Consider the following 20,813-nt stretch of genomic DNA (forward strand, 5'->3'; position numbering starts at 1 on the left):
GCAGGAATCCCTTAGGCTTGTCCCAAATTATACATTGTTTTAAGGAAAACTTAAAGAAAACAGTACAAAAGGTAGAGCAGTGTTCAATTTCTTTGTAAAACTAGGTTAGCTTCTTAAAAGATGCAGATCATTAAAAAGAAAAACCAAAATACATTACTCTAGTATATTGACCCTTGTGCAGCTTTCCTCCCCCTAAAACATTTAAAAAAAAACTAATACTGCAAACTACCAGCACCTACACAATGTAGGTGCATAGGAACAAGAAGTCCTGCATCTCCTTTTTTTTGGTTGTTGATTTCTCCATAAACCTTATGTTCAGCCTTTCCCAAGGAAATGCCAATTCTCAATGTATGTTTATTTACTGGGAAAACTGCCATACTCGTTACCCTAGACAAAAGCAGGTTTGGGGTGTTTACTAAGGATTGATTATAACCACTTAGCTCCTTGTCCTTTCCCATTATATTTTAAGTGTAGCTTCTTATTATGACACGAATTATCCCATGTGGTTCAAAAACATGATGAAAGTAAAATGTTCTAGACACAACCCCCCAAGTGAAAGAATCCACGTAATATGGATCACATTTAAATTTACAAAGTTATTTTGCAATTTAAAAATTGTTTTTATTTAGGAAGTGAAATTAACAATTGTGAACTATAAATACAAATGCCAAGGTATTACATGAAATATCCAGAGGTACTGTATCTTATTTAATTTCTCACAAATATAGAATTCAACAAATAACAGGGAAAACAAGTTGAAGTTCTGTATACAATGAAAATCAAGTTAGATACTGCCAATTCGTCAATTCATAAAAGTTTCTACCTGACAAATGAGGCTCTGAAAACTACAATTAATTCATTAATTGATACATCAACTGCTATTTTTAACATTGTTATTTGCTTAAGTTGTCTAGAACCAGGTGTATTTACCCACTGTTAACTCAGTGGCAACCCAAACTTTTAATATTTTATTTATATACTGTCACCAATATATATATGTACTGCAAAGAGGGCCAAAAACTTGCAAAAAAGGTCACATTTCAAACATTTTCATTCATATTTTTGTACTTTTTTCCCCTGAAATAGCAAAGCTGAACCACTGTTTTCACAGTTTCTTTAATTTGCCAAAAACACAACTCCATCTATATCAAAGAAGCAGAAAAGCAAGCTTAACAGCAACTTTCATTTACGCATTTTCTCATGGGGAGAAAAAAGGGTGTATCCATTTTAGGTATTACCTTATGTATATTTAAAAAATTACCACCAAGAATAGGTTCACTAAATTTATTTTAAAAATCATAAAATACATCTTAAAAAAAGAGCATTACATTCTGCACACTGCTCTCAAAGGATGTCAGGGACATGTGGATGACCAGTCTTCTCCCCTCTTCAAAACCAAAAAAGGTTACAGTGTACATGAAGCAGGGTGTTCACAAGAGTTACAGAAAAAAAACCCCAAACATTACAATTTACCACCAACAATGAACAAAAATAAAATCCACTCTCTGCTGCTGTTTCAAAATTTCAGTTATTCTTGTGCAGCCTCTCTCCCCCAAATACTTGTAATGAACTAAATAAAACATTACATCTGGTGAACAGCAGATTCCACTACACCTCAAATGCAGAACACCTATGAAGCTGCGGAATGTTGGCTTTTTAAACAGAAGCAGATATTTGAAAAAATAAAAAAATTAAAAAAAAGAAAAAAAGGTGCAGGACTCCTTCAGTTCTTCACTAGTCTTAGAAAAACTTTCCAGAATACTGCTTCACACTATAAAAAAGAAAAAATAATCTTGCATTAGAATCCTTCAACATCTGCATACTGCTTCACACTATAAAAGAAAAAGAAAAAAAGCATGTATTAGAATGATTGACCATACATCTTGCATCAATATTTACAATGGCATTCCTTAAGATTAAACTACAAATTCCCAATACATTTAAAAGTAAATAATTTTAAAATAGTAATTGCCAATAATTATAGGCATATAATTATTTTAAGCACATATAAATATTAGTAAATTAAAGCAAAACATTCAAGTTAAACATTAACAAATGCTATGGTAGCCAACATGTTATTAAAGCACAACTAAGCAAACTAACTGGAACAGTTAATATTTGGCAGAAGAGAAAGTAATGCCAGCAAGGTATGAAATGCTGCATAACAGCACCAATTGATTTCAACTTGTCCTGTAGAGGCATGGTCTGTGCCATATGGAAGACTGTGATTTGTTGTCAGTTGATTTATCTAAAAACAACAAAATCACTAGTCTTCCACACAGAACTAGACCAACATCCACTGAAATCTTCTATATTTTCTACAGGTTCTATGAAATTTATAAGTAGGTTTTTGGCAGCTATTTTCACCAGAGAAATGAGAGGACTGATTGATTAAGGTGTCTTCCATCAAGGTTAGTTTTGAGGGAATCTTCATTTTCCTTAAAATAGGGAAGAGAGTCAAGGCAGAACTACCACTGGACTAGTTCAACAGTCAATCCTGCCTTCTAAAAACTATACTGCAAACAGCAGCTTTAGAATGTAGTAGGAAAAACAGTTTAAAATTGACATTAAGGACAGCATTAAGCTTCAACTTGCCTGTTCTGAAGTAAATACTGAGCATTTTGTATCTGGTCCTGTGTTCCTGTAATAGTTATTATTCGATCTTCTGAGCCTTCTAGTGGTTCATCAATTTTGATTGAAGCTCCTGACTCATGTCGTATTTGTTTGATTCTCTGGCCTCCCTTTCCAATAATAGAACCTGCCAACTAGGGGAGGAAAAAAAGCACATTAATTTATTGATACAACTTTCTCTGCAAAAACATAGTTCATGTAGCTTCCATCAATTTAGTTTTAAAAATTGCAATGGAAGCTTACTCTTTTATAGCCTCAAAACATCTTCTGTAATGTTTATATAATAAACACAGGTGGGATAAAGTTAGAAAAAACAGATGCTTGCTTGTTTGTAAAAAAAAAAAGTTATGCAGACCATTTTTATTACCGAATATTAACTATTAAAAAAGTAGTTCAGTGTATCTCTAGAGCAAAGACAAGCAAAACATCCTTAAGAATAAACTTTTGGTGATTTAAAAACACTTGCTTTATATTAAAAGTACTTGACAAGCATCCCAAATACCATGTATTAGAATGATTGACCATACATCTTGCATCAATATTTACAATGGCATTCCTTAAGATTAAACTACAAATTCCCAATACATTTAAAAGTAAATAATTTTAAAATAGTAATTGCCAATAATTATAGGCATATAATTATTTTAAGCACATATAAATATTAGTAAATTAAAGCAAAACATTCAAGTTAAACATTAACAAATGCTATGGTAGCCAACATGTTATTAAAGCACAACTAAGCAAACTAACTGGAACAGTTAATATTTGGCAGAAGAGAAAGTAATGCCAGCAAGGTATGAAATGCTGCATAACAGCACCAATTGATTTCAACTTGTCCTGTAGAGGCATGGTCTGTGCCATATGGAAGACTGTGATTTGTTGTCAGTTGATTTATCTAAAAACAACAAAATCACTAGTCTTCCACACAGAACTAGACCAACATCCACTGAAATCTTCTATATTTTCTACAGGTTCTATGAAATTTATAAGTAGGTTTTTGGCAGCTATTTTCACCAGAGAAATGAGAGGACTGATTGATTAAGGTGTCTTCCATCAAGGTTAGTTTTGAGGGAATCTTCATTTTCCTTAAAATAGGGAAGAGAGTCAAGGCAGAACTACCACTGGACTAGTTCAACAGTCAATCCTGCCTTCTAAAAACTATACTGCAAACAGCAGCTTTAGAATGTAGTAGGAAAAACAGTTTAAAATTGACATTAAGGACAGCATTAAGCTTCAACTTGCCTGTTCTGAAGTAAATACTGAGCATTTTGTATCTGGTCCTGTGTTCCTGTAATAGTTATTATTCGATCTTCTGAGCCTTCTAGTGGTTCATCAATTTTGATTGAAGCTCCTGACTCATGTCGTATTTGTTTGATTCTCTGGCCTCCCTTTCCAATAATAGAACCTGCCAACTAGGGGAGGAAAAAAAGCACATTAATTTATTGATACAACTTTCTCTGCAAAAACATAGTTCATGTAGCTTCCATCAATTTAGTTTTAAAAATTGCAATGGAAGCTTACTCTTTTATAGCCTCAAAACATCTTCTGTAATGTTTATATAATAAACACAGGTGGGATAAAGTTAGAAAAAACAGATGCTTGCTTGTTTGTAAAAAAAAAAAGTTATGCAGACCATTTTTATTACCGAATATTAACTATTAAAAAAGTAGTTCAGTGTATCTCTAGAGCAAAGACAAGCAAAACATCCTTAAGAATAAACTTTTGGTGATTTAAAAACACTTGCTTTATATTAAAAGTACTTGACAAGCATCCCAAATACTTTTGATTTACTTACATAGTCTAAGAAAAGGCTGTGGCTTTCTTATTTATTTAGTTAACACAAGTAGAAAGCAAGTCAGCTTCACTTACATCTTTGGGAATTGTTACTTGTGTTGTGATGATGGGTCCACCAAGATCTCCATATGAACCGCGGCCCCCTGTGTAAGAATAGTCTGATTTAAATGTATGCATCAAGCCTCTTATTGACTAAATGAAGTGCATGTCAAAATTCTCTAAAAAACTTACCATATCCAGAGCCACCCTCAAACTATAAGAAAAAGAGAAAGAAAACGCTTAAATAGCCATGATTCATTAACATGTTTTCATCTCAAGTATCATACTGCTAACTTTGACTCTATTTTATGCAAAAATCCTAACCCACAACCTTCATCTAAGCATCATTAAAGGCAAACTGGGGAAAAAGGCTGACCAGAAACAAAGGGGGAGGGGGGCAATATCTCATGAGAACCTCTTAGCTTGCTATGTTAAAACCTCTAAGAATAAGTAATCAAAATCCAACCATACCAGTTTACCAAGCAACCTTATCAATCGAGCTGGTAAACAGTTCTTAATGCTGATCTACTCCTGACCCTCAGACTAAACTAACATTCAAATCAAAAGATCAGAGTTCAGCCTTATTGCTACTACCTATACAGCTCAGAACAAACTGAAGTCTTAGTTTGGGACAAGACATTTACCCTGAAACTGTCAACCCTCCTACTCCATCTATATCTTGAGGAAAACCCAAGTCAACTCTAATAACTTTATAATTGGTCTCTCCATTCAGACCATGCTATAATCCTATGTATTTTAGAACGGACAATTAGGATGCTAATTACTGTTGTTCTGCTAAAACTACCATATACCAAATCCAAACTGCTGCAATGCAGTACTCATGACTGCTTTTATTTTCAGGATTTGTAGACTGGTACTTTATATCAAGTGCTTAATTTGATATAATGCATTCTAAATGCACAAACAACTATTTTAATATCTTCGTGTAGAAGCAGAGAATAGATGTGCACACTTACATCACTGAACTACAGAAATACAGGAATTTGTGTGGATACTTGTTTCCAGAAGTTGTAATGCAACAACTTTTTCCAAAAAACTATTTGCCTGCTAGCTTTTTGGAGCCACATCAAAATGGAAGCTATTCAGAAAAAAAAAATTGTTTAGCTGATCATCTGTTTCTAAGCAACCTATGTTGTGTAATCACGTAGCTTAGCAATACAGATCATAATACAACATAATAGAGCTTGTAGTGGATTGCAAAATACAAAAGAATGAAGGACACTGCTTTGAACTTAATTCAGAGGCTGATCAGAGCTGCATATTTCAACACACATCTATTTCTGCTGATATTCCACATAGGGAAACCCTTTTGTGGATTAAATTGTTTTAATGAACAATCCTTTTCTTGACCCTTTCTGCTGCTTCTATTCCCCAGACTACAAGACAACAAATGAATTTGACAGAAGATGAGTAATTATAACTGCAGTGTTTATGTAAACTAGGAACTAGCATTTAATATTTGGTGGCACTTTGCCATCTTCTAGATGGCATAAATACTTGCTGACACCCTTTGAACTTTCATTCTGAAACCCCCTAAGAGTAAGAAGTTTAATAAACATAAATGAAATTGAATATTTTCAAATACACGGATAGGTAATGCATGATAGCTTATCCACAACTATAAGAATTATTTTTAACATTCCTTGTTTGAAACTGAAGAAAACGCAATATGATGAAGTCAGCATAAAACATATTCTTAAATAGATGTTCCTACAGGGTGTCAAAAAGCAAAAGTTATAATGAAAGCTACAACTCAGAAGACTAAAATAGGGTACAAAAGAGGTAATACAACAGAAAGCTTTGCTCTTTTGGCTGTGTTGCTGTGGAACATTAACATATAGGATTTATTGTTCAGGACAAACTGCCAATAACCTGAGTTAGGATGACAGCTTTAGGGATTTTTAAATAGGTGCAAACTGCCACTGACTATGTTCAATCTCAATAAATTCCAGTTATCACTTAACCAATTCAATTTTTTTCTCAAAAATCAACTATTAAACCAGTCAAATAAAAGCATTAGCATACTCACCAACTCTGGTGGCTGCATATCATCACAGGCATCCACATGACACTGCATCATCTTCCATGCACAACATAATAGGAAAAGAGGAAATTAATCCAAATTAAGTCCATGTCATGGAGGCTTATAGGTAACTTGGCAAGCAAATGTACATATACCAATATAGAAAACTTTTTATGCACTACTTAACTACAAAGACTCAAAAGTATAGACCAGTTATATAATTCACTCCTTTTTACTTTCACTGCAAAGGAAACTAACTGGTCACACTTCTTTCTTCCTTGTTTCTGTGGTGTAAACAGATTTTCCTCTTACAAAGAATGTCAGACAGCAAAGCTCCAAAAGTTTGTTTGTTTAAACACCTTTGAGTACTAAAACTGTACCATATACTAAAAGATGTTACTCTCAGATACCAAAACCTTTATTTCTCTCATGCATAAAACAACCCCAGAAAAGGGATTTAATAAAATAACTGTCATTGATAGATCTGTGTCAACAGCAGGTCAAGCAGGAAAAACAATGCTTCTCATACTTTTAAAATTCATTTACATATACCTCATACAGCCAATAGCTAAACTAACAATCTACTACTGCCTAATTATATTGAAAATCCAATTACTCCGGGTTTGGTCTTGTTTGGGTTTTTTGTTGTTTTTTGTTTGTTTTTGTTTTTACATGTGATATATAGCATTTCTTCCCATCAGAATTCTACAACAAACATTGGGGAAAAAATAATGAACTGTTATAAATAAATATATAAATTGTAAAATCCACTTGAAATTTCTAAGGCAAAGGTCTTTGCTGGGTTAAAATGTGCAACAAAACATGAATAGCACATTAAAACAAATGCTCATTTAAAAAATAGTTCCCAAAATACTAGGTGCAGGATAACTTAAACATACTTAACAAAATTTTCTTCTCTACAGACTCATTTGTGCTACTACAGGTAACCAATAGAAATTAAATAGATACCAAATGAAACACTGACTGGATAAGACAAAATGCATAGTATTGATAAGAATGTATTGACTTTTACATCCAATGAAAGAACATGCATGCAAACTGATGGCAAATTCCTTATGGTAACTTCCCCTTATTTTTAAGGAATTTGCCCAGAAGAGTGAAATTTTGTTAATTTCTTTTAGTATTTATGTAGATAACTAAGATGTGTCAAACATCTTTCCTTCACTGATTTGTTTATATGCTCCTTAATGTCAAAACTCCTAAACATTAAGCACTTTTAATATTTTTAGTTCATGTACCTTCATTTAAGTGCTTATACAAATGCATATATACACACATACATATCTATAAGAAATATCAAGAAGCAGGAATCATTTTAATGAGCAAAACCAGATTAGACGTCTGAACATACACCCTACTTTTGAACAGACATTCTGATTTAGTTCTCAACTCCAATTTAAAAATACTTTGAAGGAATTAGGAATTGACCATTAAAAAAAAAAAGGGGTGTGGGTTTAAGTGGCTTTATATGCACTTCACCTTATTTTTTCCCCAAAAATGTTTTTGTGCAATTGTGTATCTAAAGCACCCTTGGAGCTGGGGGTGTTAAAGAAACAGTTTAACACGTTCATGTTTTTTCAGTTATCAAAAGAGTTATTATGGTCCATAGTCATTTGATTTGGAGTAGTTACCGTCTAAAAATGTATATCTCTGTAATAAGAGAAACAATGCCTCAGAACAGAAATTATATACATACATATATAAATCCAAATTATTGTTTTCCTCCCATCTTAGAATTTACAAGGCTGTCAGTATTGTCACATCTCAGAAAATTCAAGTTTTATTATCCTGGTTCACCATCTTACAAGTCTTGAACTACTGATTTTTTCCACTTTAGCAGAAAACTGGCAGAGAATTTGCATTTCTGTAGATTCATCATCTCCAAGATGTTGGTCTGAAGAGAGAACCTATTCTTGCCTTTTAATTTATTTATGTAAAATGACATTCATGCTCTCTGGAAGTAGCCTTTCCCACGTATTGCTTCACAAACCACAATGATGTTGGGTTTACTCTAATTGAAATGTTTTGCTAGAGAACGGTTTCTATATGAGATGCATAGTAGCTCAAGAAGACCTTATATTTCTGGCATTACATTTCCAGATTCAGCCTCAAAATCCACAGAAAGACTTCTCATCTGGTTATACAATTAAGGATACTGGGATTATGGCTAACTAAAACTAGAAATTAAATACAATCTGTGTCAGAAAGCAGTCCTTGATGTAGACAGACTATGAAACTTGGGCATAAAGCAACCAAAGCCATGAGCAGCTCCACTGTGAAGAGGAAATAAAATTGCTTTTCAGAAATGGAAAATGAGCAGAGATGACTCCCACTTATTTGTAGAAACCCATGTCAAGAAAGTCAAGGTCACTTTGATCAAAGTCAAACTAAACAGAGCTCAAATAGATTTTCTATTCTAAATGGAATGGAACAGAACTAGAACACAGTATTGCCTAAACTGGAGATCGCACTCAACCATATACCCAAGGAAGGGCGGGCTATCCTGTTTATATGCCTTGGCACTGGATTTTACCATCTGCAAATATGAAAACACAAAAACTGAGCTTTTAAAACATAAGAATACAAATAAGGGATCTAAGATGTATAGTTCGTGATTCTTAAGGTCCAGAGTAGCACAGACAATTGGTGGTTTTGGTGGTGGGGTGATTTGTGGTTTTGTTTGTTTGTTTGTTTGTTTTGGTGTAGTTTGTTTGTTATTTTGTTGTTGGGGTTTTTTTGTGAGTTTGTTTGGTTTTGGTTTTGTTTTTGGGGGGGAGGGGGTGGGGGGTGTTGTTGTAATTTTAAGTACAAGTCTTTCCTTTCAATATTTCTGCTAGGCTTCTCATGCTCCAGTGTTGAGATTCTTGCAATATGTACTTCCAGTATGTATTACTGGAAGTAATTGCTAATTCCTCCAAGAAGGAGGCAATGTGTAAATCTTATTTAGGTAGCCCATTTCGTAGCTCCTCTACACTTTCTCTTCCATTCATTTAAAGAAAAATAAACCCCTCATCTAACCCTGTTGTCTTAAGGAATGTGCCAAACAGAACCAGAGGAGAACAAAAAAATTGTTACCACAGAGATTTACCTCCCAGATGCCCGATTTCTCTTCCCGGAAAAGAGGATACAACAATAAATGACTACCAGGAAGTCACATTTCAACGTACAACATGGAAGAGTATCTTTAAGCCTTTTTTAATTCTCCCCAACATGGTTGAATGTACCTCATTTCATTTAAAATTCAACTTATCAGTATTCCTGGCTCCAAAACATTTGGGATAACAGTAGATTTTTTTGCAGACATAGAAATTGGCATAAAGACATTTATTTGAAAAAAACAATCAACTGCCAGACCATCTAGAGCTCTTTATAGATATTAGTCATGTTCTCTTAAATTCTGCTAACATCTCTTGGAAAATATTGTTCTGACATGTTTCTTGATCTGAAAAGCCGCCCAATTCCTAATTCTGTCATTCTGATTAAAGAGGAAAAGTCTAAAAGAAGGTCTGCATAATAAAACCTGCAGGGACTATGCTCTACCAACTTTCTATTCCAGTATTGATGTCAGGTATGGAAAACCACCAACCAAATGGAAAAAAACCCCACAAACCAAAACCACACAGCAGATAACATCCTAAACAGTCTTATGGGGGGGGACCATTTGTATATCCAAAATGTTTTGGTGATATCAAAGTTTATCAGAAGCACACATGCCCCACACTTAAATGTATGTATTCAAGAACAGTTTCCTCAGATATTCAAAGTACTAGTTGTATTTACTAAACAAAACAATATGAATTTTAACTCCTACCATTCCATCATAACGGTCTCCAGGTCTACCCCTTCGGTCATAAGACATAAGATCTCTAAAATGAGAAAAAGCAGCAGCACATTTTTTTGTTATTTGCACACAACTAAGAATTTCTGAATGCTTTATCCAAGTTCTGAATGAAATAAAGTTACAGAACTACTGACTATAGTCCTGGTTGACCGCTACATTGTAGAAATAATGAAATTAATATACTTTTCAATATTCTCTGATTTAATGCACACTCCTGCAAAACCACGACCAATATGGAACATGAAACAAGTTCTGGAAATGTGCACAATTCAGCAAATTTTACTCAATTTGAGCTTTGTACAATGCATTTATGCAACTGCTTACCCGCCACGAGGAGGTGGTGGAGGAGGAAGAGGAAGATTACGAGCTCTGCTGCCACCTCTGCCACCACGACCTGGTGGAGGTGGTGGAGGTCCTCTGCGAGGGCTCATATCATCGTAATCTCTTCTTGATGGAGGCATAGGTCGTCCACCACGACCAGGAGGCATTCGATCAAAGCCTCCTCTTCCACGCATTGGAAAGCCTACTGGACGTCCTCGTCTATCATCAAACATCATTGTGAAGCCACCATAGTCATATGTTTCATCATAGAAATTGGGATCATAAGGCTGGGCCCGTCCTTTAATTGGAGACTAAGACACACACACACAAAAACAGTAACACCACCACCACACATCCCTGGTTAGCACCAACTGTTACAACCATCACATGTCATTAAACTGCCATATTAAATGTATAAATATGAATTTATACATTATGAATATGTTCTTGATCTCACAATGCTCATAAGAAAGGCAGGGATGATGATATGCTTCCTGAGAACTTAAATATGATGATAGAGAAACTGCTGTTACTGATGGGTGGCAAGTACATTTGTCTTACTTCCTCCCCAATTTAAAATTTCTTATTTTACTGATATGTAAAGCATGATTAATAATCCATTGGTACCAAGAATTGATTCCCTCTCCCATAAGGTACACCACAATTCTAGAAAACAGGAATAATTTTAAAGGGTGCTAACAGTCCAACACTTATTTTGTTACTGGAGAACTAAGAAGCACTGAATTCAAAATAGAAATGGAAAGGTGATATTCCATCCAAATCATCTTGACCTTCATGTATACCAATGAAAGAATAACAAGTTTAATACACGTTACAATACACCATTTAAGATACATTACCTCAGATATAAGATCCAAAATAATCTTGATACATTCTACAACTCTATCAGGTTTTCCACCAATAAGCACCACTCTATCAGTGGAATGAGGACAACACTCTTGGAAGAGCTTAATGGTGGTCTGAGTGTTCTGTTGAAAAGAGAAAAAACAACAACAAACAAAACAAAAACCCAAATCTTGAAACATTTTAAGTTTTTATACATTTATTGAAAACAAAATGGGCAACACACACAAAAACATTTTTAAAGAAATAATCAATCCAGACCATTAAACTTCCAGTCATTTTAAGTAAGTGAATTCTTGCTTCCGAGTTATGACAACAAATTTCACCTTAGGATATTATATTTTTAAGACTTGAAATTACATCAGTTTGTATCAAATGCTAGTGAAGAGGAAAAAAGGTGAATTTTAAAAATCTTTCAATTATGGCTCATCTACACAGTAATTTAAATATTAACAAAAGAATCATGTGTCTAAGCTTACAGGTTATATAAATCTTCATGTCATAAAAACATGCTTTGGATGCAAGACAGCAATGTTGCCAGGATGTTGCCTGTGTGATGTACTCTAGGTGACCCTGGGTTGGACTAGATGATCTTTCAAGGTCCCTTCCAACCCCTAGGATTCTGTGATTCTGGGATTATGTCTGGTCGTCTTGCCTTCCTCAGTCCACACAAATAGTAGCTTACGCATAAAATTACCTGGAATTGCCTTTGACATAATGCCAGCAAAGGATAGAAAACACTCTAGATTCAGAGACCACTAGTTTTATAGAACAAAACCTCATTCCTTCACAAGGAACAGTCCTTCATAAAGGAAAGAGTAGTCTTCAAGTAAGCAAAACTTAGAAATAATCCCAAACCACCCAAAACAAACAAAAAACCCCTCCCCTCTAACCACCAACCCCTTCAAAAACCAAAAGCCACAACAAAATATCCCAAATCCACCCAAAAACCCAACAAAAACTGCATTCCCTACTACCTTTTTATAGCAATATTTAAACATCTATTAAATTATGATCATTAGTTTATGGAGATGCATCTATGCTAAACCATTTTCCACACACAACAGCACCAATATAGTCTATTCAGCAGTTCACTCCAGGAGTGATGAATGGTATTTTAATTTTAAAAGTATCCTTTATTTATAAAGATTATTCTACTGCTAATATGCTTAAAGGCTTTATAAGCAGTCCTAGGCTGTATCACAGAGCCACTTTATTTCTGTCTTTTTGCAAGACAGTTGTAATAAGTAACTTGGATTGATCTTGGAACACAGAAATCACATATGAAGTATGTTCTGAAGGAATTGTTGCACAGATGATGCTTACACTCACTGTTTATGGACACAAAAAACGAATTTGTTTATAGAATAAAAACAGAATCAGAAAATAGGAGACAGTACCTCTCTGAGTTCTTTGATTTTAGCACCCTTGACACCAATAATTCCTCCTGCTAGACTTTGGTGAATTAGAAGTCTTAATTCACAGTCAAAGTCGCTACCTTTGTAGTGTTGATACTGTAAGTAAGATGCATACAAGGAAAGAATAAAATATTAGGGGAAAAAAATAATTGAAAAATCAAACCACTAATTTTGTTTTTTGTTTTTTCTCCAAACACCATGATATGACTTAATTTGCTGCTGAACAATAACACTGTATTTGCTATGATAGAATCACACCCATTTAAGTACTTTGCCTCAACATGAGGTGATGTTAAATGAATTTTCCTTATTTCTTTTATTATTATTGTATAGAATTGTAAGATATCAAACAGTGCAATACACTTACTTACAAAGCCAAGGCAGGATGGAAATTACAATACAGCTACTTCAAATTGGGGACTAAACAAGTCAGAAAACAAGTGTTTTGAAGGGGAGGACACTCTTCCAAATTAATTTTCTAGGAAGAGATTGTCTCTGTCCTTTACCAAAAAAAAAAAAAAAAAAAAAAAAAAAAAAAAAAAACACAACACACAGTTTGAGAGCTACAGGCCTCCTTTCAAAAAAGACTGGGTTTTATTTTTTAATTTAACATATTAAAAATAGCACACAATAATCTAGAATTATCTTGCTTTAAAAATCTAAATTTTTAACTCTGAAGAAGAAACAAACCTAAGAGACATACCTCTTCCAAAGTAGGGATAATCTTCTTTAAGATTTCTCCAATTGTCTCTGTATCCGCGCTTATACTCAAGATGCTGTTAGAGGTCATAGTGTTAGAAAATAAGAAGGTGGAAAAGTAGTAGAAGCACATTTAGTATTCATAATAATACACAAAATTCTAACAAGATTGACTACACAGAAGAGTTTACAATTAATATTCTCCATTTAAAGTAAATCTGTTAATTGAATTTGCAACACATGCATCTTTATGTCTAATATAAATGTATGATGAATTTAAAACTAGGTAGGTCTTGCAGAGAGACTGAGCAAGAGCACTTTTGGAAGGGCTCAGATTAAGTGGGCAAGAAATCGATGTAGAACTGAAAGAAGTGAATATTCATGTTCCTCACCACCACTAATTTAGTATATCCTTGCCATTACATTGATAAAACTAGCACACCTTATTGTAGAAAAAGCAGGGATATGCAAATGATCAACATGATATCTGTAGTAAGGTTGAGAGACCAGTTAGAAATTAGATTACTTACTAATGGGCTCTGCAAAAAAGAAATATAAATACAAGAAAAAAGCAAACATCCCTCCCCTCCAAAACCCACAAACAAAAATGTAACACAAATGAGAAGTGAACTAGAGTCAGTATTTAATCAGAAATAATTATGAACAATGTTGGGGGGAGCAAGGTGGGCCACAAAGAGCAAGAGACTCTTGAAACAATTTGATTTATGATGCAGTGAATATGCAACACTTGAAGCTGTGCTCCTTCCATTGAAATAAAATTAGTGGATTGTTTGGGTGGGCAACTCACGTAAAAGTTCAGTGACAAAAAGACTTAATGGGGAAAATAAGACAGAAAACTTTAAAAAACAATATATGGCCTGTAAGGGCTATTTAATTATATAAAAGGCAGGTAATAAAATACATTTCTCTCTTTCTAATCAGGCAGTGAGGCATAAACTGTTGGGACATACCGCTCGGGGCCACTGCTGTCTGGGACTGAAACACTTGCATTGTACTGCATTGGTCATTGGCGTTCGTGGATGTTGGCATTGGGCATGGGCATTCAATCAGAAGTTGTCAAGTATGGTACCCATTTGGCAAAGAGCACATTGTTGGGCATAGCCAACCAGGGTTTTCACATGGGCGTTCAGGGGCGGATGGGCCAACGTCATGATGGGCAACGCAGGGGCAAGTCGATCCAGTACATGGGTAACGGAGATATATGGCCAAAAAACAAGGAGAGGGGAAAAGGGGGAAAAGCAATACATTTTAATTTAATACAAACTATGCTCATTACTCTCAGTTAATGAAACAAGTTGTTCTGAAGACTAACACAATAATGGATTGCTACATTGACTGTGGCTTAACAGTGTGGACCTTAATGAATTACTTCCTCTGACTAAACTACTTCTTACTTTTAACATATTTCAGTAGCAGGCTGGCTCATGAATGTAGGCACAAAAACTGTCAAGATCCATATTACTGAAACCTTGGGCAAGTTGGGAAAGTTAGTATTCCAGACCAATTAAATGATCTGGACTTAGGTGATGTAAAATAATTATTTACTTAACACAAACAAAGACACTAGCTGCCAAAGTTGGCGACTGTATGATTCCTGACTATTTCAGCTTAATCCTGAATTCTAGTTGCTATAGTTTGTGAACTTAGGTGAAACTGATTCTGTAATGATATATTAGCAAATATTGTGTCAAACACAATCTTGCTTGAAAAAATTGCTGAAATTGCAGTTGATGCTAAGTACAGGAGTGTTAACAGATGAAATTTAAGAAACATTGTTTTGTAAATACATAGTATTTATACTGAACATGCATCTAATCAAAAAAGTCAACCCCTATAACAGAATAAAGTATTTCTTTACTGTTTTATACCCGTATTTAAATCACACAACCTCAACATGAATGGTTTTGCTCTTTATGCCCAAGCTGTTAAAGTAAAAACAGATAGACCACTATGGATTGTTTGTTTTTTCTAAAGTAGTTAAATAATTGCCCTATTGCTGGATTAAGCCAGCCACTCCAATAGTTTTCAGTAGTACTATTAATTGATTCACACATATGGGAAATGGTACAGTTATGGGTTTTAAGCTTAGTCAATATTTCTAAATAAAGGTGTTAACTTGCTTGGAGTGTGTAATTTAAAGGAGGCCTGTCTGAAAGCAAAGAGGTTTAATATAAACCTCTCCTCCCACATAACTCAAGCTGGGTTTTAATTACAACACAAACCGAAAAACTTCAGTTATCTCCTCTAATAATAATAATGATAAATGCCTTATAATGAGATTATTGTTGTGTAGATTTAAATTTCTCATTTTCTAGAAATGTATGCAATCAAGTTTCCAATGTAGTGGTCTGAAAGAATTGGTGTTATATTAATTCAAACTCATATATACTCACATCTGTACGAAGTGCCTTAATATTTTTGCCACCTTTTCCAATCACTGCTCCAGCATTCTGGAAAATAGTTTTCAGAAGTTATGTCATGCTAATACAAGACAGACTCCAGTTTTGAACTGAAGACTAAGAACAATGTATCTATTTCTGCATTATCTTGAGGGATGCATTTAGGAGCGGGGTTGAGCTCATTTTGCTTTTGAAAGGTTCAAATTAAATCAAAACAAACTGACATGGTTTTACTACAGGGGAAAAAAGGTTAAAACAGCTCTTACCACTGAACTTTAGAAAGAGAGAAAAATACTCAATATTATTTCAATTTCAAATTTAAGTTTCTAGGCAATTCTACATGTGTTAAAACAACCGTGTAGTTTGAGTATGACTGAAAATATACCTTATGCATGTTATATATACTATGCATGTTATGTATTTGATTTGTGGTTTTGTTTGTTTTTTTTAAAGTTTGCAAATTCCACTTTCACACTCTGAACATTTGAGAATTTCAAATGCTACTTTTGGTTTAAACCTATGTAACTCAACTGACCACTAGGTGGTGCAGTCTGAAGAATGTAAAGTCAATATAAACAAATACTAATATTCAGTTGCTAAAATCAACAGGAAAAAACTCAAGATATTCAAGAGGGGCAATCATAAAACTATGTTTTTACCAGGCTATTTCAAGAACTACATGCAAAATGATTGCTTTTATTATGCAGATAATGCATGATGCTAACAGCACCACAAAATTTTGCAGCACTCCATGTAATGACTATTCATCAAAAATGTCATGTAGAGTTAAGTACCACTGCCCTGTCCCGACACAAAAGACTGAATTACTTCAGATAACACAAACATTTGTAATGACTGGAAACATTAGAGATTCATAAAAAGCAATTTTATTGTGACAATTTATACTAGTCAATTAAGTGATTGCAGTCACTGAAACATTTCTCTCATATTTCCTCCTGTTGATACATACAGATTTACTAGACCTGGGAAAATTACTAAAATCCTGAGGAAGTTCTCATCTTGCTTCTCACATTTAATTTACAATCATCAGCTATTCATTCTCTAAACTGCTTGCTTTCTAAAGACTAATACACAGTAATTCCCCTAGAAACAACTAGGTTCCACTCAAACATAAGTGGCTTATAATTTCTATTGGTTTATATTTTCAATGAGTACATTTTTTAAAATCAGAGATCCCACAGATCACTACTCATCCTTGAAAAAAATTACTGAAGATAATACCATTGCAATGCACTTCTACTATCATTCATGCACACTTAAAAATATTTCTAATAAGTTATTTTATATTAAGTAAAGCACACGTTCTTTCTAAACATACACCACATCACCACTATCTTAAGCAATGCTATAAAGCAGGGACATAGCAATAGTGAAAAAGCATACTTTGCTTTGAAGCAAGATGCGTAATTCAACCATCTCATCTGTATTCCGAGATCTTTTGAACACCTGTTCTTCTTCCATATCTTCTGCAGGACGTTTGCCTGTAGACAGGTCCATAGGGGGGAAAACACAAAAATAAATTAACTCTCTAAGTCACATTAAAATTGTAAATCATCAAATTTATGCACTGTATTGCTAAGGAAGCATTCCTTCCTATTAGCGCAACATGAACTTCTGACATCTATCCTGAGTATCTATAGCACAGAAACAGGTTTTTACTTCATCAGCCTACACTCTAATTCATTACTGAAGACTCACTCCAAATCTATAAAACTATAGTTGAAATGAGAATTTTACAAACTTAGTGAAAAATTCACAACATGTTGTTTAAAGCAATGCTGCATCATGTACCTAGCGTTTATTTTACAATTAGGAAAATCTTAAAGCCCAAAAGATCAAAAGTAGTTTGTCCAATACTAAAATACTGCTAGAACAATAGGAAAGCAGTATTTCAAATGGCTTTAAAAAACTGGCATGAATCAACTCAATGCTAATACCCTAGCTCTCCTTCATTAAGACCAAAAAATTTTTTGTTTGGCTAATAGATATTTCATATATATACACATTCCTTCAAAGTAACAATTGCAATAGAGTAACAGATATGCCTGACAGTATTTTTACATGATCACACTGTCCAGACAAGTACTGAATATTTAGCTATATAACTTTTAGTTACTTATGTCACATCTAAAATACTCCCAAAGAAAAATTACATATTCATGATATACAAACCATATGGGACACTTAAAAAATAAAATAATAAATTTTTTAAAACTGCCAATACAAGCAGTTATAATTTCTATTGGTTTATATTTTCAATGAGTACATTTTTTAAAATCAGAGATCCCACAGATCACTACTCATCCTTGAAAAAAATTACTGAAGATAATACCATTGCAATGCACTTCTACTATCATTCATGCACACTTAAAAATATTTCTAATAAGTTATTTTATATTAAGTAAAGCACACGTTCTTTCTAAACATACACCACATCACCACTATCTTAAGCAATGCTATAAAGCAGGGACATAGCAATAGTGAAAAAGCATACTTTGCTTTGAAGCAAGATGCGTAATTCAACCATCTCATCTGTATTCCGAGATCTTTTGAACACCTGTTCTTCTTCCATATCTTCTGCAGGACGTTTGCCTGTAGACAGGTCCATAGGGGGGAAAACACAAAAATAAATTAACTCTCTAAGTCACATTAAAATTGTAAATCATCAAATTTATGCACTGTATTGCTAAGGAAGCATTCCTTCCTATTAGCGCAACATGAACTTCTGACATCTATCCTGAGTATCTATAGCACAGAAACAGGTTTTTACTTCATCAGCCTACACTCTAATTCATTACTGAAGACTCACTCCAAATCTATAAAACTATAGTTGAAATGAGAATTTTACAAACTTAGTGAAAAATTCACAACATGTTGTTTAAAGCAATGCTGCATCATGTACCTAGCGTTTATTTTACAATTAGGAAAATCTTAAAGCCCAAAAGATCAAAAGTAGTTTGTCCAATACTAAAATACTGCTAGAACAATAGGAAAGCAGTATTTCAAATGGCTTTAAAAAACTGGCATGAATCAACTCAATGCTAATACCCTAGCTCTCCTTCATTAAGACCAAAAAATTTTTTGTTTGGCTAATAGATATTTCATATATATACACATTCCTTCAAAGTAACAATTGCAATAGAGTAACAGATATGCCTGACAGTATTTTTACATGATCACACTGTCCAGACAAGTACTGAATATTTAGCTATATAACTTTTAGTTACTTATGTCACATCTAAAATACTCCCAAAGAAAAATTACATATTCATGATATACAAACCATATGGGACACTTAAAAAATAAAATAATAAATTTTTTAAAACTGCCAATACAAGCAGCATTTGATACAGCTAAAGCAAATAAAAAATAGTTAGAAACACCGAGACTTAAAAAGGTTTTTCCCCGAAAATAAAATAGCAAAAAAATTTACCATTTGTCTCTGTATTGGTAAAGGTCTCCTCCTGTTGTTCGGTCTCCATTACCTTTTATTCTTAGGTATGTAGATAAAACCTGTTGCAGAATAAAAGAAGCTAGTACATCTATTTGGTGGGGGAAAAACTAAGCAAAACCAACAAACTGTACATTATACTAAAGGGAAAAACAAAATAAAAATGCTTGCTTTTAGAACTTACCGGTTTTATATATGCTTGCAGAGCAAAACTCAGGTGTTCCGAGTGGGATCAAAACCAACAGCTTACTGCTTCAGAAGCCTATGAAAACAACACAGATCAGGCTCTGTTCACTTACAGGTCCCATTCTCGCTACAACTAAAAACATGGGCTTGACCCAAGTTTTTGCTGCAAAGCTTTTATTTATAAATGAGAAAAGAAAACAAGGCTAAACAAACACATCACTAAGAGGAGAAATAATAATAATGTCTACAAACTGACAGATAAACATCTACAGTCTGAATGATTCTGGACTTGCTCAGTTTTCAAGCCATCACATTTACTGATTATTTTCAGATATTCAAAGTGAACAATTATGTGGTTCCTATATTCAGCATGTTATATAACACATATCTCGAATTTCCTTTTTAAGAGACACTATGTATCAGTCTGCTTATCGTTTAGTTCTAAATTTATTATAATCACCAACCTTAGTTTTATAAGCTCTCTATCAACTTACTATCAGGCATTTTATCATGCTTTCCATTCAGTATAGCAGATGAACAAAAGAAATTACACACAAGTCACACTAGAAAAATTATTATTAAAAATACCACACTGTAGTTATATATAACCTTTGTATACATGCATGAAAAATCTCATAAGTAGCTGAACTTTTTTGACTTTGTGAAACAGGTACCTCTTTCAAGACCTATTTTTCTTACATGAGAACACTTGTAAAATACATTAGAAATCCGATGTGAAAATCGAGTTTGCAGGATTAAACTGACTAACGTCATTTTTTTAAAAAAGAAAAATCGACAGGATAAAGATGACACAGACATGAGTAGAGGGCTAGGAGGTGCCGGTGCGTCTCCCCCGCTCCCTTCCGCAAGCCGCACCACCCTCTTCTCGAGCACAACCAACCAACCTGTCCCTGGAGAGCGCTCGGAAGCCCAGTTCACTGCCTAGGCGGCTGGAGGTGGGGGGGTGGGAAGGCAGCGTTACATAACCCCCGCAGCCCGAGACTTACCTCCGCGGTGTCGGGGACCAGCAGAAATGGCGGCCGCTGTAATGGCGCCTACCCAC

The 20,813-nt window shown here is 34.2% G+C and overlaps 1 protein-coding gene across 1 annotated transcript; it reads right to left on the reverse strand.

Annotated features, from left to right (window-relative positions):
- Positions 1-1,269: 1,269 nt before the first annotated feature.
- Positions 1,270-19,826, reverse strand: LOC104398397 (heterogeneous nuclear ribonucleoprotein K-like). The gene is made up of 15 exons (XM_010008503.1): positions 19,749-19,826; positions 19,547-19,626; positions 18,608-18,705; positions 16,087-16,143; positions 14,644-14,687; positions 13,677-13,749; positions 12,956-13,069; positions 11,552-11,680; positions 10,695-11,002; positions 10,341-10,395; positions 6,515-6,565; positions 4,657-4,678; positions 4,501-4,583; positions 3,874-4,043; positions 1,270-1,771 (listed from the first exon to the last, which is right to left on the reverse strand). The coding sequence occupies exons 2-15, from the start codon at positions 19,593-19,595 to the stop codon at positions 1,741-1,743; spliced, it is 1,284 nt and encodes a 427-aa protein (XP_010006805.1). The 5' UTR covers positions 19,596-19,626; positions 19,749-19,826; the 3' UTR covers positions 1,270-1,740.
- Between the last annotated feature and the right edge of the window lie 987 nt (positions 19,827-20,813).

This window comes from Chaetura pelagica, unplaced genomic scaffold (assembly GCF_000747805.2).
Source record: "Chaetura pelagica isolate M959 unplaced genomic scaffold, ChaPel_1.0 scaffold452, whole genome shotgun sequence".
Taxonomy (NCBI): domain Eukaryota; kingdom Metazoa; phylum Chordata; class Aves; order Apodiformes; family Apodidae; genus Chaetura; species Chaetura pelagica.